The sequence below is a fragment of the Amblyomma maculatum genome, chromosome 1, assembly GCF_055883805.1.
Source record: "Amblyomma maculatum isolate TAMU_Amacu chromosome 1, ASM5588380v1, whole genome shotgun sequence".
NCBI lineage: Eukaryota > Metazoa > Arthropoda > Arachnida > Ixodida > Ixodidae > Amblyomma > Amblyomma maculatum.
In genome coordinates this window covers 202,700,955-202,725,370 of record NC_139344.1, presented here as the reverse complement: position 1 = coordinate 202,725,370, position 24,416 = coordinate 202,700,955, and the positions used below count along the sequence as shown (strand labels likewise).

The 24,416-nt window shown below is 40.5% G+C and overlaps 2 protein-coding genes across 5 annotated transcripts in view; one reads left to right on the top strand and one right to left on the bottom strand.

Annotated features, from left to right (window-relative positions):
* Positions 1-3,238, top strand: part of LOC146205376 (uncharacterized) — a 49,554-nt gene extending 46,316 nt beyond the window's left edge. Inside the window, exon 5 of the transcript XR_014704171.1 lies at positions 2,674-3,238. The gene's annotated coding sequence lies outside the window, so the exon portion shown is untranslated. The remainder of the gene's footprint in view (positions 1-2,673) is intronic.
* Positions 1-23,704, bottom strand: part of Sac1 (phosphatidylinositol-3-phosphatase SAC1) — a 34,579-nt gene extending 10,875 nt beyond the window's left edge. For 3 of the 4 annotated variants that reach the window (XM_084590027.1, XM_084590031.1, XM_084590030.1), the window contains exons 1-11: positions 23,551-23,704; positions 17,874-17,968; positions 16,340-16,414; positions 13,276-13,403; positions 11,415-11,564; positions 10,334-10,393; positions 10,232-10,265; positions 8,273-8,460; positions 4,903-4,989; positions 4,754-4,822; positions 4,222-4,301 (exon numbers count right to left, since the gene is read on the bottom strand). In XM_084590027.1, coding sequence (XP_084446153.1) covers positions 4,222-4,301; positions 4,754-4,822; positions 4,903-4,989; positions 8,273-8,460; positions 10,232-10,265; positions 10,334-10,393; positions 11,415-11,564; positions 13,276-13,403; positions 16,340-16,414; positions 17,874-17,968; positions 23,551-23,594 — 1,010 coding nt within the window. In that variant the 5' untranslated portion in view covers positions 23,595-23,704. Of the gene's footprint in view, positions 1-4,221; positions 4,302-4,753; positions 4,823-4,902; positions 4,990-8,272; positions 8,461-10,231; positions 10,266-10,333; positions 10,394-11,414; positions 11,565-13,275; positions 13,404-16,339; positions 16,415-17,873; positions 17,969-23,031; positions 23,076-23,550 lie in introns of those variants that run through there. The other variant, XM_084590029.1, reaches the window with a different exon arrangement.
* Between the last annotated feature and the right edge of the window lie 712 nt (positions 23,705-24,416).

Sequence of the window (24,416 nt, the reverse complement as noted above, 5' to 3'; positions counted from 1 at the left end):
AACATTGGTTCAATCCAAACAATCGATGCAGTTGGTGCGGAACACCCCAGTCTGGATACAGGGCACTGAGCCATCATAAAGCATCATGAAGTACATGCAATCGATTCCCCAGCATAAGAGACAGCCTTTATGAACACCTTAACAATTTACAGAGTAAGCTTCTGCAGAAACCAACCATACACACATGAAATAGAAATGAACAGCTTTAGCCTCACTGACAGCATTATTAATCATGCAAATTTAGCCACATAATACTGAATTAATGGCAATATGTGTCAAAGCTGAAGTATAAGAAGAACAAATGGGTCCTCGAGAATATATTTCACTGTAAATTCTTTCTTATTTAAAGATGTCCAAAGCATACCATAACAGTAGAAATACTCCTAAAAGGTGAAATATTCATTAAGTTATAGGTACCATAACTTCTTCCCCTCTCAGAGCTCGCTCCCATCCTGCTGTGCAACCAACTTCTGTACCTCTTAGGGGAAATGCAAGATCACATTCGAGCATGGAGCCCTGCTTGGAGGCCGCATATTTCTATGGGCTAAATCTTTCATTATTTCAGTTAAAAAAAGAAAAAAAAGATCTCTTCTTATAATTTTACCTGTGTTGATCAGTATGTGCACATTTGCACTGCCTGTTCAAGTAGAAAAGTTGTTCTTAAGCAAATACAGGGTTGTGGACTGTGGAGTAGTGGTACTACTACTATTCACAGTAAATTAAAAGCTGTTACAACAGCCGACAGAAACGAGATGCACAACTAAATTTCGGCTTTCACTCCAGCCCATAATTGCTCCCAGTCGCCGCATTAGTGGGAAATGGAAGCTTGAAAATAGGAAGTCAGAGCAGCAGGATACGACAATGTGAGAAACAAGGAAGAGGAAGTTACTCAGTCACGCCAAGTGGTTGCCTCTCACAACACATAATCCACTACCACATTGTGCATATGTGTGTACATTGCAAAAAGTGAATGCTAAAGTGGCTGAGGGCAGAACTGGCAGCCAGAGGCAACCCTGAGCAACAGCAGCAGCACAGCAGCAGCACAGCAGTATTTAACAGGTGCTGTATGGCACGATAAACAAGCTCTCAACATAGGATTTTGCAAACTTTTACTGCAATACCGTAATTACTCAAATGCAACTAGACTCTCTTAGCCAGAATTGAAGTGAAAAGTCCCTACTCGCTTAAATCGAATATTAAGTGAAGACAAAAGCATACTATTCCATATTTACTCTCACGCTGGTTGATGCATCATGCAGGTCAGCCTCAACTTCAGGATAAGAAAAAAAAGCAATGAAAATAAAAATGTTACACTGGTTGACCAACAGAACCTCCAAACTATGCTTGAGCTGCAAACAGCTGCTTACGATGAAATCAGCGGTGACCCTCCACCCATATTCATGACCACTGCACATTTTTCTTCTACGAAAAGAAACTAGTCTGCTGTTAAAGGAGAGCTTACTTTTGTTCATAAATAAGAACGAGAAAACAAAATCCCACGTGTAAAATTTTGATCTCTCTGAGAGTCTTGTCTAATAAATCAAACTAAGGGTGCAAATATCCTAAATTTTGAATCAAATATGTCTTTTATTTAATTTGTATTCAAAAAACTGCTATTAGAAGTTTTCCGAGTATTTGCAGATTACTGAATACACTGCAGTTTCACCACATTGCTTGAATATGTTGACTATGCAGCGAAGCATCCTCAAAATGCGACGGAGCCGTTTAGTGAAGCGAGCATTTCAAACAGTGCGTTCAAATTGAAGCACTCGACGAAACCAGTAAAATAATTCTTGCTTCGGTTTCATCTCGAATGCAGACAAGCATCGTGCAGGTATTCAGGAGATAAAATTATGCTGATGTGGCTGGTTTTTCGCACTTTTCAGGCCCACTTGATAATTCAAGCTTCCAGCTAACTTGGGGATTTTTTTTCCAGTCCCTTGAAGAATTATTAAGAGTTCGTTGTCTTGAGCAGCGATATGACAGTTCCATTGGGTTTCATGTAGGCCCCTCCTATGCAAAAAGACTAGTATACAAAATCCTGTATAAAACTTGTACTGAATTTTTTTTAGTAGATAAATACTTCTGTGCAATTCTAGTTTAATTTTATTTGCAGACACCATGTGAAGTCTGAAGTAAACAAGACGAAAAATGTTCGGTATTCTAGATTATCAATTTTTTTTGTCATTGATCGGATATTCGATATTCGAAGGCATTTTTTTCCCATATTCATATTCGATTCATACTGGAAAACTTAAATATTCGCGAACCCCTAATTGAAACATGAAAACATTGATTTCATTCACCGCTGTCATGTTTAAGTGGAGCGATACAGGACCCTGTGGGTTATGGGCAGCTGCTGCCAATGTATTATGTCACTTATTTAGCTAGTTTGCCTAGATTAAGAATGAGCGCATTTATATTTAGCACACCTTACTGAAACAAAATTTCATAAGTATGGCTGATCTAGGCCGAAAAAATATTACTACTAAAACAAAACAAGACGACATAGTGCCCCTGTGCTTTGGTGCACTCACAGTGGAATTTTATTACTCTAAGGTGCAGAGAATAGGCATTTGGTTCAATACAGCTGTCCATAAATAAGCAGTTCAGTTTAGATCATAGTTCATTCAGAGCTCTTTCATGTAAAATGCATCAATCTATATCACACAGATGTAAAAATGACATTTACAAGAGTGGAAGCAGGTATTTTGGAGAAGCTGAAGAAGCAGTAATAATGCCATTTTGGAGCAAATTTGGAGCAATAAAACACGTTTTGGAGCATTCTGATTATGTTATGGAGCATGTTTTTAGGATCAAACACTCCTAACAATTGCAATTTTTTTCTATTCCTGACACACAAAAATACATTTTTATTCCTTTTTATACAACGCGTAACGATTTGCTGGCTACAAATGCATCTCTAACATGACACAACCGACAGCCACAATATGTACAGATGTTTAAAATAACCACAACCGACCTGAGCAGCAACTTGGAACAGACTAGCAGCAAATCGAATGCTTGCTTCTACATTTGATAACTGACCGTCAAAGCTTTTGACTATTTTCACTTGATAAATTCAAATGTGGAGCCTACCACCTTGATGTGCTCAAGCAACACCTTTTATTTGGAGTTCACATCAATGCAGCACATGTCCGGTATCTTGTGCATATCCCTTTTCGTCCTACACCTGTGCTGATAAATTTCTGGGCTCAAGTCATTATACTAGTGCCTGCAGGTGGTATAGGTGACATTAATATTTCCTCTTTTAGCTTCTTCACTTTCTTCGGTCAGTGGTTCCTCAAGTTTGCACTTGAGGGACACCCAGGCTTCCTTAATTTCGACACATGCACGATAGAGCTTGCATGGCTTTCCTTACGCTCTTGGGGACATTTCTAGTGATTGGCACTTTCATGACGCTGCCTACATAACACTTCAAGTATACCTTTGTAGGCTTGACACACTTGATGTCGGCAAAGAGTCTCTATGGTGAAGTACCTAGCTGCTTGCTTTCACAGCGAAAGCACATGAACAAGTCATGCAGCTCTTTTTAGTTGGACAAGTTTCCCAACAGCTTGTGGTAGTTTGCACTCCATCCTTTAATCACTGCTCTCGCTTCTCTCATCACCGGTGACTCGAAAGGTTGGGAGAAGGTGCTATGTGATATGCACAAAACATTTTTTTTTTTCACAATTTCCACCAAAGCTTGTGGCGCGTCTTAAATTTACTTGTGAAAAAATATTTATTACGCTCCATGCTTCTCTATCTAAACAAAATATTCTTTGTATTAGCCTCACCACAATATGTGTCATACCTTTGCCACCAGTGTGCTGCCATCATTACAACTATGGCGGCCTCTATAGTGTCGATACACAACTCATGCATTACATCAACCTGTTGTGTTTCTCACGGTCATGTGCATCAGACTGGATCAGACCACATTTTTGTACACAGTACCATTAATGACCGACTATGCGACGAAGGGTATTTAGAGCAATGTTGTGTTTCAGAGCAGGATGGAGCAGGGAAAGCAGTTTGGAGCAGAATGGAGAAAATGGAGCAGCACTTCCACCCCTGCATTTATGAGTTGTGTTTCAGTTTAGAAGGCTTCAAAACAGGTTAAAATGAAGTATTATATGCTGCATACCTAATGCAGTTAACAAAGGATGAATCAAAAGCAAGAACAACATAACACTGTAAGCTGTGTTCTAGGCTCACTTGATCTTGGGGTTGTTGGCAAGGTTCACAACCTCTTGCAGCTGCCTTCCCAGTGCCTTTTCTGGACCCTTCTGGTCAATCTAAAGTGAAAGAGATGAAGAAAATATGGAGAAACAACAGCTCTCAAGATCACCACCCGCATTAAACAAGAGATAAGGCAAACCCAGGGGAAAGGTTCAGTCTCTTGCACTATGAATTTAGCACTGTTACGCAAAGTGCTTATGTCAAGCTAATTTGTAGGACTGAAATTATCATTCAGAAACAAAACAATCAATATCAAGCTTTTTATGTAGGCACTCAATTAACATTGTAGACGGTGAAGAAATTCATCTCTAGTTAAAAGTGGTGCCCATGTGACCTTGTTATGTTAGGCCTTTACTCCACTTGTGAATTTAAAATGCTGAGAGAACAATAAGTTGTCCAACCAGTACCCCTGTTTTAACAGCATGGTTTATACAAGCTGCAATGGAAGTCCTGTGTACAACCCATCACTGTCCTGCCAGCTAGAAGTGCATGGCGATTTCACACTTACCAGACTGATTATCACTTGGTTCCCATATGTATAAATCTGATTGTCAAAGTGCTTCTGGAATGCTTCAAGCTGGAAGTCCAAGAGTGGTGTTTGCATATCATCAGAATATCTTGGTCTGCACACAAGATTACAGATATTGAAACACTCACGTGGTTGAGGCCAGAACTCACGGTTGGGGGAGGCTTGTATCGCAGGTTTGGCAACTGTGTCCAAAACAATGGAATTGAACCACGGGTCTGCAAACATTTAGAAAAACCATCAAAGCACATCTGAGTGAAATGTCACACAATGCTAACCATGTTTTTGTTAACTACGCCGTATAAGGTGGGCTTTTCCAACACAAAAATGTCTGAATTTTTCTCTTGCCTAACGTGCACTTTAATGCGCTCCAACTGTAATTAGTTCCTTTAATGAACTATCGGTGCACAGTACTATGATAAAATGATGTCCGGTTCTATCAAACATATCTACTATTCATGGTGTAAATTTTAGGTTGGAGGAATAAAGCAAGGCTTCAGTTAATTTAGACAGGCAGCAGAACTCACAGGTGCACTGAGCACTCGAGATGCAGTGGTGAGTGAAAGGCTCTGAAGTTACACCACTATAGATCATTTACAGAGAGCGATTCCACTCTCCTCGACAGGTGGCACTACTAAAATATCAGTCAGTTTTAGCCTTTGGAACACATCAGTGCGCAGTGCTGACTGTTGCTGTGCAACTTGTGTAAGAATGCCGACTGACTTTTAAACAAAACACCCCCACTTTGGAACACATCAGTGCGCAGTGCTGACTGTTGCTGTGCAACTTGTGTAAGAATGCCGACTGACTTTTAAACAAAACACCCCCACTTTGTTGCGGGTGTCAACTGTCTTGCCAAGGCAGTCCACGCAGAAATACAGAGCTAATGATCCTGTGGCTTATCGGTGGAAAAAGAGAGGGCACTTTCTACATAAGATACGCATCACGGACTAAGCTGACGTTTTTCTCGGAGGTGCATCATGAGTTCATGATTCTTTCTAAGAGAATACAGCGCCTGTTAGTTGTAGGAAAATGACTATCATAAACTTAACGTGCCCGCTCATTTCAGTGCTGGCAGTAGCTGCGGGAATACGAGAATGATCCTAGTGTTTTCACAGGAGTTGCATATTGCGTCTTTGCACTGTTGCCGCGTTTTTCGTAGGACATTAAAAAGTATCTTGGTATGGCTATTACAGCTACACTGATGCAATACATGTTATAATTTTTGCTTTTATCAAACTAATGCATGGATCAATGGTGAAATTTAACACGACAAGATTTTTGTATATCTCCGCATGTTTGGGCTGGTTATATCTGCGGGCGCTGAACTCGATCCCGCCAAGTTTCGTCTTACTTTCGCCCCAGGCGTCCCAAAGCAGGCGGATGCCGCTGAGCGCCTGACGCGGCCTTAGAGCAGCGTTATAGTTTTTTGAAGCCGCGACATTTACGGGAGATAATATCTAGCCAATTGTTGGAGGATTACCATGTGTGTCCATATTTATAAATAAATATAGTGCACAATGCTAGGCGGTGAACATTCTTGATATGTCTCAGTCAGCACGGTCTGAAAAACACTTTCGTTCTTTACATAGCAAGAATGCTGAAACGAAATGTTTTAGGCGATACTCACCTTGTAATCTATTCAGCTTGACAGTAAAGCATGTTGATTTGTCCACAAAGAGCATTAGAGGGCGAACTGATATTTTAAAACATAACGTGCCGACAGCCAACAGGTTTGCAGAAACGTTCTAGCCAATGCAGGCAGTCAGAAGGATGCAGCAATGAACTAGGTGGTTAAATTAAAAATTTTGCAGCATCTACACATACAATGCACCATTACATGAACTTTCTGTGCTATCTACTGGCTTCGTTGCCCCCTGTGATTGCGGGTACGCGGCACCCGTCGAAACCAGAAGGCTTGAAGGCTGGCAATGGCGGAAGGGTCACGTGACCAAATGGCGCCCATGCTCTCGCGCTGTAAGCGTCTATAGGACAAGTAGCACTGGTGTCCAACTGAAGCAAGGTGCTGCACACAACCCGATGACAGGCAGTTGAGAAGGTACAACAGGATGCTCTTCTGCTTTCATTGCATGCACGTCTAAGACCGTGGCGTCAGGATTCGTGTCATCGTGGAGCCTGTAACCCTTTGACATTACGTTGTATGCTATTACTCAGCATGCAGTACTCTTTTCTTGGGGTGTATATTTGGGGCAGGAAGGCTGTCGATGTCCTGCGAGTCTAGAGGACGCATCAATTGGTTCATGCAACTATTTATGTGCTCAGCACAATTTGACAAAGCAGCTGCTAAACGAATTCCTCGAATAAAGCAGCCAATGATTTGATGTTTTGTTTGCTCTTTGCTGCCCCCAATAATTCAACACTGGGTTAGCTTGGACATTTTATTCGGTTACCTTAAACATTGTTTAATGAGTATTTGATATATTATCTAGCACCTATCCAAAGCATCTGACAAATTGTTACCTGCAACTCAATGGCAGTCATCAAACATACATAAGATTTTTACTGTCCGTATTCCATAGGAGGTCATTCACGTAATGTCATGGGCACCATTTTGTTGCCCAGCATGTCGCTTCCGCGCCAGCTACGCAGCATGCCAGCTACGCCAGCTACGCATGCCAGCTACGCAGCATGAATATCTAGGATAATTCTAATCATGGTTTAAGCAAACTACTGCGCTCTATGTCACAAGGGCTCTTTTCATCTGCTTGCAGTGCAAGCTGGTGCATTGCAATTTTCGCAAGGAAAGTAACTATACTCTTGTTGTCTACTTAAAGTGTGAAAATTTCACACAGTTATTAGCTCTTTTTTCCCTCCCATTCTTTTTTTTATCCTTTGCCATGACCGAATGTAGTCATTTGTCTTAACTTCATTACCCAATGGCATGTGCTTTTTGAGTGTATTTCGAAAAAAATAAATAGTCCTCAGTAAGTACAAATGGAGGTACAAAAGCTTCAGAGAATACTCAATATGCATGTCCAACGCATACACTAAAGCAACCTGAAAATGCCATTATACCATCTTTCTGCACAGGTTTCATGCATATTCAGCACCTACCAGCACACAAGAATATACTGTATATTTGATGCTTTATCTTGGCAAGTGAATGGTGACAAAAGATTATTGGAGACCATAACACTTGTCAAAGTATTTAACAACATCCTGACAAAACTCTCCACATCTAATAACTGCTTAAAACTTGCCAGCAACTGACCTGCTCAATCAGTAATAATGAAAAAAAAGCTCAAACAAACTTGGGCCGTAAAAACGGTGCAGTAAAACCTTCATTCAAGATTATAAGTAGAGCAGTATGATCCCTTAAAGCCTGGCTAGCAGCACATCTGTGGTTACCAGATAAGGTGGCAAAAAAAAAAATTCTCACTACTACAGATAAGTCCAATGCAGGCAGCAATGGCCGTACTGCAATACGGGTAGTCAACATAATCGGCTGTAAAAGAGTAGTTTGTACATCAAGCAGCTTACCTGCACAAAGGAGCTGCGTGCAGTGTCTCCTTCAATGATCTGCTCTGTTTCAACAAAATTGGCAGCATGGCCTTCACTGTCTAAGCCTCTCATGAACATGCGGGTGCCTGCTCTATAGCAACTACGGCGTGAAATCAGTGCAAACGTGAATCCATGGCCATTGATGGCACAAGACTTGATGTACACGACTGCACAGGTGTCAAGGTCAACAAGTTGTGGTTTCCCGCTTAATTAAGGCACATCACAAACATTAAAGCTGAAGCCTGCTTAAGAAACCTTACCAAGAGATTAATCATCACTCACCAAGCTCCCGCAAAATTGGGTTTACATGGTGCATTTTTCATAAGAGTAAGAAATGCCTCTACTTTTACAACTACATGGAAAGCTTTCAACAAGCTTCATGTATGAGCACCTCTGCATCTATCAGCTTTGCCATTCAGTCAGAAGGCTAAGAAAAATTTGCAGCCTAATTTTATGCTTAATGAGAAGCAAGGCTGTAAGGATGACACATAGTCAAAGCAATCCTTGAAGCATTTTAAAGGAAGCAGAGCATAAAATTGCACTGATGTAGAAATTTTGCATATGGCGATTCGACAAAAGGAGCCAGCAACAGACATGAAAAAATCTGATTTGGTAAACAGTTTTATGATGCAACCTGCCATTTATAGACAGTTAAAAAAAATAATGAGCAGGAGCAGAGAGTGCGCGTGTCCAGCGCCGCTTCCCTCCTTCTTCCCGTTCTGATTGAAGGGCGCGTATGCAAACGTGCTACTGATGCTTACTGATGCTACCACCACCGTTTGGCCAGCAGCGCCCGCCGTGCTTCTTCCCGGTAGCCTTGATGGCTCACTGCCAGGAGAGGCGTGGAGCTGGCGTTGCACGCCGAAAGTTTGGCTTTGGTTCTCTATACTGCAACGCTGCACATTATTACGATTTCATTGCTATTCACAATGTGCTGATTTCACATTGTATATACCTGCCACCCGACAAGAAAGATGGGCAAAATCAACGCTTTGGAGACTGTGACTGTCAAAATAAATATGAAGTTGAGAGATGGGCAGCACGCCATCAGAAACCCTACTTCAGCTTTAGAACATTATTTTTGTTCACACACCAGTTGTTGTTTTAAAAGGAATAAGGTATGCAGAAACCGCTTGCCTTGCATCAAAACACTTTTCGCAAGCAGCTGAATTGCCCTGCAGCGGTTTGTCTGCCCTTGGAATGTCGCGCGCCCACTTCGCGAACTGTTCTCTGCAAGCCAGCAGACAGAAAAAGGATGGTTTTGTATCCAGCCACATTTCTTTGACACTGATGGCATACAAAAAGCGTAAAAAAGCAGCAAACACACGAAAGTACCGAAAATCACAGCGCCAAACTACATCATGCATTAACTGGCTTCTTTCATCTGTCTTCTTCGAAACAATGATGGCGCCCCTGACCACAGCGCTTTGCTTTGTGCTAGTGGCAAGGGGCCACTCCTCTCTATGGGCAATGTGCCTCATTCGCCACACTTCCCTTTCCAGACGCCCTAATATCGCAGTTTTTCTATCCCTCATGTGGCCTATATGCTATTTGACGTAACTGAAATTGCTCAGCCATAAATGAAACCAAAACTGAAATGGGTGGCTGAAGAAATTCAATTATAAATGATTTATTCGTCAAAAGAAAATACCTCGTGGTGGTCCATGTATAGCAATGCATTACACATCCTGAAAAACAATAAACCATGCAAGCAAATAGGTGTCTATATCCTCTAATCTAGCACAATGCATGAATGGTTCAATGCCACATTTGCTGACATACTATGCTTGTAATGACCAGCATTCCAGATGCATACACAACTCTATCACGTAATTATGCTCTGCTTCCTTTTGATGCAACTCACACATATGCCGACCACTACAGACACTGGCAAAAATAGTTTGATGATTTTCCTCTCAAAAGGAAGCAAAAGGATACATCCATGAATGATTGGCAGGCAGAACTTCCGAAGCTGCAACAAAACAGCATATCAGCAAGTAAATACCCCTCCAACATCATCAAAGTCTAGCTGAAACCTACCTCAACTTGGTTGCTGAACTCACTCATCAAGTAGTGGTTCCACACAAATCTTTGATCTGCCTGTTGATCGAAAAATTTAATTAGTTAATACGGCATGAAAGAAAAAAAAAAAAGAAAAGGAAATCAAGAAAAAGCAACACTAACCACTTCCCAGTTCCTTATAATCACACACGATAAGGTGAAAACATCTGTCTAGGTCAACGCAATGCATTATTTACAAATTCTTCTCACTATTCCGGTGCTATTACTTGTCCTCAATATATTGCACACATTTAAAGCAATACACCACAATTTATTGTGATGCAATAGAAGTAATTCACTACTGACATTTAATAACGACATTTCCAATTAACACAAAAATAACTTTCTGATTTATTTTTTTTTCCAGTTTAATTTTAACAATCTTTAACAATTCCATTGGTTTCTAGCAATAATATTATTAATATATCAATAATTTTGCAATAAAATATTTATGCTTTTTATCTACTGTCACACACTAACCTAATTACATTATGGTATGGCACATTGGCTTCCTGAAGTTGTACAGGTGCTATGAAGGATGCAGTAGTGGACAGCTCCAAATTAATTTTGGCCATCTGTGGTTCCTTAACATGCACTTCACAGCACAAAGGCATTTCTGTATTGTGCTTTTATGGTTCCATTAGAATGTCATCACTGCATCCTCAATTTGGTATGGTATAGCACATGGGGCATAAGCGATATCGGCTAAGAAGGATGCTGGAGTAGAGGGCTCCAGATTAACTTCAAGCACAAGAGGTCCTTTCACACAAGCGCTCAAGTTGCACAGTGCACGGGCACCTTATGTTTTTGTCTCCATCGAAATGTAAAAGTGCAACGGTGAGTATCGAATGCGCGTCATCTGGCTCAGCAGTCGAGTATGTGTAGTAGCAGGATTTGATCTAGCCACCTTGGGTTCAGCAGCTGAATGTCAAAGCCATCAAGCCACTATCTACACTAACACATGCAACATCTGCAACTGTCAGGAAAACTCAAAACAAATTAGGATATGCAACAGCAATAAGTAGACGCTTTTTGCACCCCTTAGCCATTCTACACTTACCCGTTCCATCAAGCCCATCTGGAGGAAATCTGGTGTCGTGTTGTAAAGTTTCTGCAGAGAGTGGCTCAAATCATAAGTAGTGGAGTAGTAGAAGTTTGGAGTGCTCAGCACTGACTGAACCATGGCAGTGTACTGCCTATTGTATTCATTCTGAAAAGGCATGACACTATATTAGTAAGCAGGTTCGAAAAAAAAAAAAAAGGTACAAATGGATGCGATAAAAGGAAGAAAAGTAATTGCAAGCACCCCACAATCAATAAGGAAAAAAATTTCATATGCTTTTCAAGTTATTTTAAATGCCTTACTGAAAAGTAACACTGTCAAGGAGAGTTGATGCAAGTCAAGGGCATGTTTGTTTTCAGCGCTTCCAAACCTGCGGACCCCACCCCTTTCAATGGCCCGAAGTGGCAGGAGTAAAAGTTACCCCAATTTGCTTTCGGTATGTACAGCTCATTAAAATGAAGTAACTGCATATTCCTGTCTGCCAATAAAGAACAACCAGTCCAGTAGGCTCCATGTGAAGCAACTAGTAGGCTATTCGAAGATAGGCTGAACTGACTGAGAAATTGAGACAACTGAGTAAAATTGAGTAACTTAGAAAAATGGACTAACATTTAATGCATAATAAATAAATAACCTTCCTTCTGCTTTCTGTAATTCTCATTTCCCATCATGCCTTCTTATTAAGAAAATTAAAAATAAAGGCATTTAAAAAGACACCTCTGCACCACATACCGACCTAAATAGCATTCTTGCAACTACAAAATTCTAAAAGACAACTGAAATTACTGTCGCTAAAAATTTAAGCAATGTTCAAAGGAGCACCGACACAAAACAATGAAGTCAATTCAATATATCTATAAAGTCCGATTTTTTTCAGAAAATATTATTGGCAAATACGGCTAAGTATGCTTTTGAAAATGCATAAATGCATGAAACTGACAGAGACACATGTGCAGCAGTAACAGCAGCAGCAGCTCAAAGCACTGACATAAATGAGACAGAGCAGGTTCATTCGGTATGAAGCACGATGTGCTGTAAATTTCCCCAAGAATGCACTGCACAGTGCACTGTTTTCCCAATGCACTGTGCAGGATGCTGACATCCAAGAACTGACAAGCTCCTAGCAGCAGACTGCCTGGAGAATTTGAAATCTAAAGCCTCACATGACTGGCTGTGTTTACCAAAGCACTGTTTGGCAACATTGTACCCTTGAGTGTTCTTTATAGCCGAAACCGATCATAATACATGGCCACATAGTAAATGATTAGTTGCATGCTAGGACAAATAAAACAATGAAAAAAAAAAAGAAGCAGCTAATTTCACGTCGGCACGCTTATAGATTAACACTGTAGAAACAGTGCTCCCTAGTCAAAGCGGCCTTGTGCACAATGGGCTGGATTTCAAATGTACAGAACACTCTCCCATCCAGATGGATGATAACACAGGAGCCACAACAGCAGTTATGGGCACTGAGCTGCTCTCACATCACAAACACCACAATTGCTGGCTGTGAGGCATGCACTGCATATCGCAATTCCATGATTGCCAGTCACGCAGTATGTACCGTGAGCGCAAGGCGACCGGGCGCAGCCTTAAATTAATCCTGTCATCCATAATGAGATTCACATGAGCGCATTTCCTGCGCTTCTGCATAAGGATGTGTTCTTTTTTTATTTTATATGAATATTTTTAGCCACTTCGTGAGAGTCATATCATTGAGATTCTACTGTATGCAGCATTTTAAGTGATTAGTAAGGGTTTTGCTAAATCATCAAAGGCGACCCTAAATGAATATACTGTGCAACCCAGGCAAGCCATGAAGCCCTGCCACATAAAGGCTAAGAAAACGGTTCCATGCCTGCTGCTCTGTAAGGTGCAGTGATGTCCTTGTGTAAGAATATGCTTCGGTTGCTTTGATTCGCCATATCACCTGGCCGTTGATATCCCCGACTCTTCGGCGTTCAACGATCACAATCAAGTACGGGCCTGAAACAAGTAAGTAAAGCAAATCACTTAAGACCACCGAAGTAGTGTTATAACCAAGGGCAAAAGATGTTTGCTGTATATGAGATTAACATTCAGTGTGTGAAGAAAAATTAAGATGCACAAGGTTGCATGGCTATGGATGAAGCAGTCACATGACTAGTAGGCTACACCACAGAGCCCAGAAACTGACACTGATCACACGTCTGCTATACTATCTTTAGAGTATGCATGGTGAATATGTGACATAATTGTCACCTTTGCAGTGGCAGAACTGACAACAGGCATCTGGTAGCAGCTTTTGTAGAAGAAGAGAATGCAATTCGTAGCAGAAATTTCAGGTTCTTTAGCAGGAAAATTCCTGCTTTGTAGCAGACGCTCTTACTTTTATAGTAGGAGAAATTGTTTCAAAGTAAAACCTTGCCACTGGAGCACATAAAAGTCCCCCTTTTATGTATGTTTATCTGAAATTCTAGCTACTAGAATGAGCAAGTTAGGATCTTCCACTGTGACTTCAATAAAAGAATAAATAATTAGCCATAACTCCGTCGTTCATCTTTACAGCCGTCTTAAAACCTTGACAGTAAATATATAAAATACATTTCAAAAATCAGTGAAACATGCAAGAATCATATACTTGACACTAAAGCCTCCAGGTAGTATTTCTTGCCTTTCTTTAATTACTCTGAGGAGCATGAAGTGGTACACCATTGGCGAAATGCAACAAGACAGCTGGTGACCAGGAACCAACAGTAGCTAAGGCAAACATGCAAGTGGCATCATCCCTTACACATTCCTTTGCAACACTAGGAGAACAGCACTACAATAAAAATTCTGCCCAAATGCTGTTTAATCACAGACATGCATCACGTTTGGTGCTCGCATATCGGTTCTGCTGTACTCACTAACATGATTGACTCACGTCACATTTCAGCAATAAACACTGTAGTGATTTTGATAGCAATATTTTCTTCTCTTTACTTTAACAGCGCAAAGATGAGGGAGAGGAAGATGAGGGTCACAGACAGGGCCTGCTTGCATCCTTCATATTCTGCATTTTTGTCATTGCACTGTTAAAATAATGCTGAACCAATCTGCTGAAAGCTCCTGCTTTGTCTACTTTCTTCTCAGCGCATCAACACTTGGCTATGTGAGCCTTTAGCGTTTATAGCTTGTCAAAGTTACACAAAAATTATTTTGTGATGCTTTAATTCATTCACAATAGTTGACAGTCATATCCAAAAGTGTTTGAATCACGCTTTCAAAAGAATGCCGGATGGCCTAAGTTTCAGAAACACTAACGAAATTTCCAAATGACGCGCCACGTGCTTACATGAGGCATGAATATTATTGCTAGTACCTCAGTACATTGACATGAGTGCACAGAACGAAGCGAAAGCTGAACTATACTGCGAGAGACAATACGAGCTCCCTCTCGTGGTACATGTACGAGACACACCAGCTTGATCTCAGCCTGAGGCCTTTATTTCAGACCCGCTCTTTCTTATCCGAAATGGCCTAAAGGAACATTCTAGGAGACAAAAACTGCGTGGAGTGATAGAGGTTGCCGCGAATACCTTGCTGGAGTGCTCGCGCTACAGCTATGCCTGCTATGCTACAAGCCATTTTTATGCACACAATGCATCATAGGACCAAAAAAGGGCAGGAACACTGGTGCCTGTTCACATTCTTAGTTGGCGTGTTCACTGCGATCATGGCCAATCGTCCGCTACGCTGTGACATGAAGAAATGATGCACTGCAGGGAGCTGTATTTCTGTTTTTCATTCCACGAGTGCGGAGTGGCCATGGCAGCTTTTGCAGTGGCTCCGAAAAAATTTAGTTGCTGCAAGGCCTACCACTATTAGATGCACACTTTTGCCACGTGCTGGCGACCGTGCATGTGAAGCTAGTGAGTGCTATTTAGACACGCCACAATTTTTGACTGCGAATTCTGGGCAGCAGGAATGACCGTGATTTCTGGATATTTGTCTGGGACTTCGAAAGGAAACCTGCAGTACAACTCGAGGCATGTAACAGATTCAGTTCCCAAACTATCCAAGTTTTTTATATTTCCATGGACCTACTTTAGCGACACAGTTGTGGAAAAAGCACCAGCTTCAGTCTTGCTTTCACCAAACTTTTTCGATTATATTTGAGCAGAATTGTAGCCTAGAAGCGAGCAAAAAATCAATTTCATAGCAGCATATAGCAGGATTTTCCACTGGTCTAGTTTACTGCAAATGGCACAACTGTTAAAGTTCCACCACTGCATTTGAGACTCATTACAGGCATCTAGACAAAAATAACTTATCCCCAACTAAGCTATTTTGCTTGAAATGACTGTTACTTGTTTTGGTTTACAGGGTTTAATACCTCGAAGTGGCTTAGGCTATGAGGGACGCCATAGTTGAGGGCTTCAGAAATCTGGCCAACTAAATTCTTTAGCATGCACTGACATCACACAGTACACGGGCACGTTGCTTTTCCTCTCCACTGAAATACGGCTGCCATGTTTGGTTTATCCTGTGTCCTTGGGTTCAGCAGTCGGATGCTGTAACCGCTGGTCCACTGCGGTGGGCCTTAGATGATTGTGTACATAATCTTAAGACACACAGACTGTCATACGGTGCTGTTTGAAAACTGTCAAGCGTCTGTCCTGAAAGGTGCAGAATTTTCAAGAGTGATGAAATAATCTACACAGACCAAAGCACAGGCCAAACAGAAATATTTCATGTCAAGGGTGCAAAGCATGAAAGGTAATGTAGTAGCAGACAGCTGCCAAATCCTGGCAGTAATCAGCTGCCTTTCTTTTAATACATGAAGACAATCAGTCGGCAATGATAGGCACCATGATCCGGCCCACTACTGAAATGGTAGATTCAGTCTGTCACGTGAATCCCCCATTGGCCAACAAATAAAAGCTAGATTAAATAGTTACCTGCAAGTAGGTGGATAATGCCAACAATGCCATAGATTACTCTTCTAACTGCATGTGGAGGAATGTCAGGCTTTGCTGTTGCAAAGAAGAAAAAAATCCATTATTATCTCTGCACTGCTAATCGTAAACAAAAATGCTCAAGCCAAACTCCGAACATTTAACTGTTGCAAATAACAAACTTGTCCCCGCTGCCACAACACTTGAGATGCAAAGGCTACAGTCCCTTTTCTATGTCAATATCAAAGTGAAGACCAATCTAAACATGATGACTTGCTTGGGCATGCAAGCAACATTTAAAAATAACACAGACAATGTTATGCATACATATAAGCACCCTTCTCTTTTTTGATATTTTGCTATTGAATTCATTTTTATCACGGCATTGAAAATCCTCTGTATCCAATGTACTTTTCATAAATTCTTATTTACATTAATGAAGAGGCAAAAATTATGGGGGACATTTAAGCTTTGACGCGATAGCGTGTAAACATGTCCGCGTGGCCTAGGGGCAGCGTGAAGGATTCTGGCCGGCTCTGATATGAAACTGAACGAAAAACATTTTTTTTTCTCAGTGTCTAGACATGCACCACACAATAGAGTAATGTAGTTTGCATCTCCAGCTAAAAGCTGTGCGACAAGGGTGCGAGAAATATTTTCTCATGAACTCCACACTTGCTTAATTTTTGCAATCAACCGCATAGAAATATGCGATGGAAGTTACAGCAGGACACCATTAGGCAAATCCAACAGCATCGTCACGCTGAAAAACTTCAATACAGCAATGTTTTGGAAAGAAGAATCCTGCAATACCTAGCTATTTCAATAATACAACTTTACCTGTAGTTACAGGAAACAAACCAAGTACAAATCTGTCACAATACAAAGAAAATGCATAATACAATGCAAAGTGTATAATAAATGTCAGAAATTTAAGCACAACAGAGACAACACACAGACAAGATAGGACAGGACTTGCACTTGTCTTGTCTGTGTGTTGTCTCTGTTGCGCTTAAATTTTTGACAACTATGCACCAACCTGCCCCGCTAAGTGTCTTACAATAGTGTATAATAAACTTTTTCACGTCAGAATTACGCGAAGTTCACCACATCAATTGTATTAATTTTTATGGGTATACCATGCAGCAGCAGCATTAATATAGAAGAAATATTTGGCCCACAATTAGAACATGTCACCTGTCTGAAATCCTGCTTGTTTATTTATCATGAAACACTTGACAGTACAAGAAGCTCCTTGGCAAAGTTTTCCATAATTTTTATTTTATGAATAGTTAATCAGGTCTGAAAACTAATGCATATGAAAACCAACGTAATGCTTAAAATGGAACGAGGCATTTAATTTAGTCCACAGTTTTCAATACCCAACGTACGCACGCATACAGTGTTCAGCCTTCTAAATTTCAATTACAAAATAAATCAAATCAAATGACTCTACTATAAGTTCCAAAAGAATGCATGACACATCTGAATTTTCTATGAAAATGCAACAACAAATGGCTGCAAAGGCAAGGCCCACCTGAGAGAGTGATCTCCCGGGACACTCTGTCAATGACAAGGCTCTTATCAGATGAATTTGATGGTTCAATAATGTACCTTTCCGGTGTGCTGTACCTGAAAATGGGAACAGAAGAAAAATATGCTTGACTAATGCTCACCATCAAAGAACCTCAGAATGTAATATCCTGACGCTACATTTAAGAAGTCACAAAATTTCTTCAAGGCATTCCTAATCCACCAGAGGTGTCATATCTGCAAATATATGTGCCAAAAAACTTTAAAAGCTCCACTGTGGGCTACTTACAACTTCAACAGTCATGTCTATTTTCGATAAACTTTTTGTTTGCTGTAGCTAAACTTCAATGCCTTTTGTTCTTTTTGACTAATTATTTAAAAACCAGTACTACTTCTCCCTATATACACAAGCACCCATGCAAATAACCTGGTTTATAAATAAGCTGTTACTATTGTTTTGCTATTATTATCACCCTTATCAAAACACAACACCTGCTTTAGCAGGAAATGAAAGCAGCAAGAACAAGTGCTGCTGCAAAATACCAAAGCTTCTGCTGCATACAGCTAGCAATAGGCTGCCCACAACTAATAATCACAACAGAAAGATAATTACATGTAAGTATGACGAAACATGAGAAGGAATTCATAATGTGGACCCATCAACGCCATCACAACAAGTGACACGTTGGTAGAAATAAAGTGGAAAAATGCACTTGACGCATGTATAGTTCACAGGAGCACAAACCAGCGGTTTAGCGATAGTCCAAAAATTTGGTGCTTGAACCTGAACTATGCTAGTGCTTCATACTAACAAAACACATGGTTATATCCACATATTTCTCCATAGCCACAATTCAGCTTATTCCAATGGTATATGAAAAGCCGGAATATCCACTGTGCAACTTAGTGGTTCTTTATGGCTATCTGCTGTGTTGCAAGTTGCAACATGAATTAAAGCATTGTGCTTTCATAATTTAAGCTGTTTAAATATTAGCACAACTGAGTGGGTGTGTACGGTCTTGATACATTTTGTAGCAACAGACCTATATTGATTATTGGGTATGAGGGTAAAAAGTACTTTTTCTCTTTTGTTATTTTCTTCTGCTGGCTGTCAATGACAGGCCAGATTGGCTTCTTCCAATGCTCACAAGTTTCAAAGTGACTTAAAAGATCTGTACTGCATTTCTGAATAATTATGTTATATATACATACGAACTGCCCTAGCCCTGTCCACATACAGGTATGAATGCTGAAGCGGACAGGTATCTACAGAATCCCGCTTCCTCAGGTTGGGCCGCCAAGCACCCTGAAAAGAGCCACTGCGGTGGAGTGTGGACACAAGAATAAAAAGCTCGACAACTACACAACTTTGCTGTTATGCATGATGTGGTGACTGTATGCTCGCCAACTTCTGCAAAGCTCAGAAGCCTGTTATGAAAATTAAGCACTTAGAAACGGCCAAAATTTATTAATTTCCAAAGATGCAAGATATCTGAATCTTCACATACACGCAGAAAGAAGTCAAGCGGAAGCAATTAGATTAATGGGCGGTAGTGTGCACCACAGGCTTCTGAAAACAATGGCTCATATGTTTCAGTGAAAAAGGCAAAAAAAAAGTTTTAACATGAGATTCATTCATTAATTCTCAAGCTCACTCCTCGTTCACTTCACGGACCAGATATACTGTCGGTCTGGTCAGGACCAATATAGGAGTGAAGTAACAAGGGTAATGGGGACAACAAAAGGGTGAACACAGTAAACAAAACATAAGCTCCGTCCAGTCAATTCCAACTTTAAGCCCTTCAAAAATAGGATTGATCCGTTTGCAATACACAAGCATGTACGAAAATCGTGATGCAACTAAACATGGAACAATGCGAGAACACTGTGTCAAACACAAATGACAAAAGCACACTACATCAGGTACTAGGCTAGCAATTCAAGTACACCAGCAGAGAACGTATCTAGGTACATATTTCCATCCAAGGATAGGAAGAAGGAATGCTGATACCACTGCTTAGAAAATTTTTCCTCTTTTACATGCCCGCAATGTTTATTCTGAATAACATGTGAAGTGGTTTCGCTTATGTATTCCTGCTTATTTGATGTGTACTATGTTGTTCATGACCTTATAGAAAAGATCCAAAATGCGTACTATGCTTTTCACAATCTTATAGAAAAGAATCAGTCTTTTCTGTTTCCTTCATTGTTGAAGAGGGAGCAAGTCAGCTAAAGTATAAAATGTGTAATTTAAAAGCATATAGTAAATTATATTACAAAGTATATACCTTATAAACTTATAAACTATATACCTTATAAAGCATGAAGTATAGACATAGCCTAAATTATGCCCATAGCATGGGCTATAAATATATGCCCGTACCCTTTGCTTTCACGAGACTCAAATTCATCACTCTGCACTGGCCAATGAAAATCCTTTAATCTGTGAAGCCATCGAAAATAATCTTTATTGTTGTTTTTGAATACCATGCAAATAACATTTTGCTAAAACCACTTCATTTTTATGGTTTAGAGTGCATGTGAACGAATTAACAAGCTCAACGCAAGCGGACTATTTTCACAAAAAAAGTCACCATATTACTCTGCCCACAATTAAGTGGCAAGTTGTCATGTGAATGCCTGAAACGAACTCCGCAGATAGAGTGACTCCTACTCTCTGCGGTGAACTAAAAAGAAAGAAAGAAGGTGGGAACTGGGACATTTTTTTTTTTTAACAGTAAAATTATCATCCAGAGCAATAATTTGAAGTTTATACTGTTACAGACGAGGAAGCAGGAAAAAGTGGGCAGTGGCGTGAGCAAAAGCGCTTGCGCTAGGCCCGCCAACAATTCATTAAACGTCATCTCACTGCCATCGAACAACACCTTTCAGTTCCCTTTTTCCTGCGTTCACCGGCCTGCCGCCAAGTAACAATATTATAAGAATGCTCAGAGCAGGTAGACCAAGTTTCTGCAACTAAAAGATGCCCTCAAAGTTTTCCAAAGTGCACCTTTAAGGTTAGTATCCTGTGTAGCACGCTTAAGTGATTGCCTAATAAATCCCAATCTTTTATTTGCTTTGGCAACTATGTTAACTGTGTGTGGGCCAATGCAGGTCTGGGGTAATTGCCACTCCCAAGAACGTATATTCTGTCCCTCGATTCAATCTGTTTTCTGTTCAGTGAGTAGTCAAATTTAAGTGGCTGCAGTTTGTGTGATTTTCAAGCACACTGTTTTAGTGAGATTTAATGACACTTTCTGCTTTCTATATCGCTCATTAATATTGAGCAGGTAACCATTAAGATTAACTTATCTTCAAGAGAGTTAACATTAGTGTTAACATTGATTTCTGAATCTTCAATGAGGTAATTCTATATATATATATATATATATATATATATATATATATATATATATATATATATATATATATATATAAAATAAAACTGTCCCAGTACCAATCCCTGTGGTACTCCTGATATCACATCACATACCCTAGATGTGTCCCCATCAAAACTTACAAAATGCCTGCAACCCACAAGAAAAGTTCATAGCCAATGAGTGATATTTGGGCTTCTCAGCACTGACTGACATTTACTTAAATGTTTTCTATGACTTACCTGATCAAAGGCTTCCCTAAAGTCTAAGAAAATGGTGTATATTTGCCCCTTCTGGTCATGGATTTTGGTAAAAAAAAATATAGCAGATTTCAGCCCTATCACTTGTAGTTCCACCCTCTGCCCTTGCCTCAGTGGCTTTTTCCTTTGACACTGCCAAGTGTGTCCTGAACCTTCGAAGTCATCCTCAAATAAATTTTACCACTGTAATGTTACTAAACTTGAATGTAAATTATTTTACGTGAGCCCTCAACTGACTGCTTAGATCTAACATGTCACTCAACATAGCTGGATAGAGTGCAAAATGTAAATTGGTTTTAAAGAAAAGAAAGGTGCAGTAATGTCACACTTCTCTGTGGACATCTAAACCGCGCCGTAAGGGAAGGGAGGAAAGTGGGACTGAAAGAAGAGAGAAAGAGGTGCCATGGATGGAGAGCTCTGGAAAATTTTGACTGCTTGGATATCTTTAATATGCACTGACATTGTACAGCACACGAATGCCTTTGCATTTCGCCTCCATCAAAATGCAGCCACTGTGGTCAGGTTGGAACCTGGATACACCGGAACAAGCATGCATTGGTACATTTTTCTATGTCGGCCGACTCTTCTCTTTAGATGAATAATGTTCTTTGTTATTCAAGAAAGTTATGCATCTTGAACTAAAGATTTGAATTCTAACTATAATTCATTAACAGTTACTGGCTGTTTACAACTTAGTTCTTCAAACCAACCAAAGCAGCAATCGGGTTAAAATCTCTTTAAGATGACACTTCCCTTATCTGCTTTTGAAAAGAAGCAAGTGAAACTTTCATACTAACTAAACAATGATCGAAAAGACCAGGTAACATTTCAACCTCAAAGGGGACAGGTTCTGTGATGAAGGAACTTAAATTTGAGAAAGGTCTGTCACTGTGCTTTGTAATACCTGCTAAAGCCTGTGGGAAAGGCACAAATCGACAAGACCGAACGCTTCCTCGAACTTGCGTTGTCTAGGCATCATTTCGTCCCATTTCACACCCGCTACGTCGAAATCACCCACGGTTACCGCATTTTTGTTTTAAATCCGCAAGTGGTGTAGAAAGTCGTTCAATGCACCAATGACTCATTAATTCGTGCCTAGAGGACGATACAAAGTGTCAATGAAAAGTTCATGTAGATGCGTTGACTACAACCGAAGTAATTAACATGTGTAAAATCTCTCCGCATGCCAGCACATATGTAACACTGGTTCACTACCCGGCGTTTGTAGTGAACTCATGCAATTTAATTAGGGAAACTTAAGCGTGCCAAAATCAATATGATCGGCGCACAAAAGAAGACGTAGCGGTAAAGACAGCAACTAGACAAATGACGACTGTTCTATATAAAACGACAACGTGCCTAGACACAGTGAGAGAGAATACTGTGTCACGATATGCAAGCCAGCTTTAGAGACAGCGCTTTACTTCTTGTTTCTAAGCATGACTAACAGAAACATTAAAGTTAAGCGAATACACAGCACGGAGTAAGTTCACTCTCTTACTTGCAAGGAAATGAGCGCACTCACAAAACACACTCCTCGTACACTCCAGACATCACGATATAAGGCTGTAAACACCTAGATTTTCAGAATTTGATCAAACTGCCGTAAGTGATATGACTGCAGCTATGCGACAGCGCCGACGTAGCATGTTCGATTCATAAGCAAACGCAAGTCGTCGAAAAAATATCGGATATGCGACTAGGCTACTCAAATCAGAATTCTAAGCCACCCAGGCTGTTGCTTTACATGCGCTTCGTTGCCAAAAGATCAATAACTCATTCAATAAGGCGTTAATATGAGAGCTGCTACGAAAATAATTAACAAAAATGGTGGTTTAAAATTCGAAACGTTACGTCCCTCTTACGGGTCTCGGATAAGATGGCCAGGAAGAGGTCGGTACCATTACAGCAGCTTGTGCAACTTACAGCGACCCATACTAAAGCTGTAACGCTATAAGCTAAGAAATTGTCATTCACGCATGTTCTGCGACCTAATAAGCATGCACACAAACCACTGAGGACGTGGGAAAAGCGAAAAACTTACAAGATAAGGCTATCGTACACTCCTCCATCCGTGGCCGCCGCCATGACGGTGGCACATGGTTGGTAGCAGTATGCAACGAGCACAACCAGAACCACCAGAACTACAGATGTCGCACAAGGTCAATTCATGTCGCATTCTTTGCACATTACCACAGTCCCCTTTGCAAAATCTACAGTGGACGACCGCGTAGTTTCCGAGGGGTTTACTGGTTTTACTAGTTTTGTGTGGTTGTTAGAACAGTTCGAGCATTACGAAACAAAACTGAGAGCCGCATAGACGTGCATTTATATAAAAGTACATTCATCGCATCGGTGATTTTCACTCGACTCGAGTAAACTTAATACACTTCACGTGCACGCACGAGTGCCAACCAAAATGTAAATAAACTAACGTCTTCAGGTTTGCATAGCCATGCATGCATGTGACCCGGTCTTCATACACTAACAGAACGAATGCGAAAGCATTAAGCTGCTTTATATTACGGTACAATGTAAAGTGCTGCATATGCTGCATAATGACTATGAGCTATGACTATGCATACTTTGCAGAAACCTGCACCTCACATTCTGTGTGAAGTGCCGAGTCATAGCAGCTTATATCAACCAATACCTGGATATATGTCACCTGTCAACAACCATCTGCCACGCTTGTGATGTATGAGGCCGGGGAGATAGTGACACTTTCAATAACGACTCAAACTTGGACTACAGACCCAGATCTCAAATTTGTTGCTTACGTTGGCAGGTAGTGATTGGTCGGAATGTTAATTTGTAAGACGTATTCGCAGGAGCTAGCAATTTGGGCAGCTCATATAAGAAGCATGTGCTCATGAGGAAGATTGTGATGTATGCTGCAGAAGCAACATA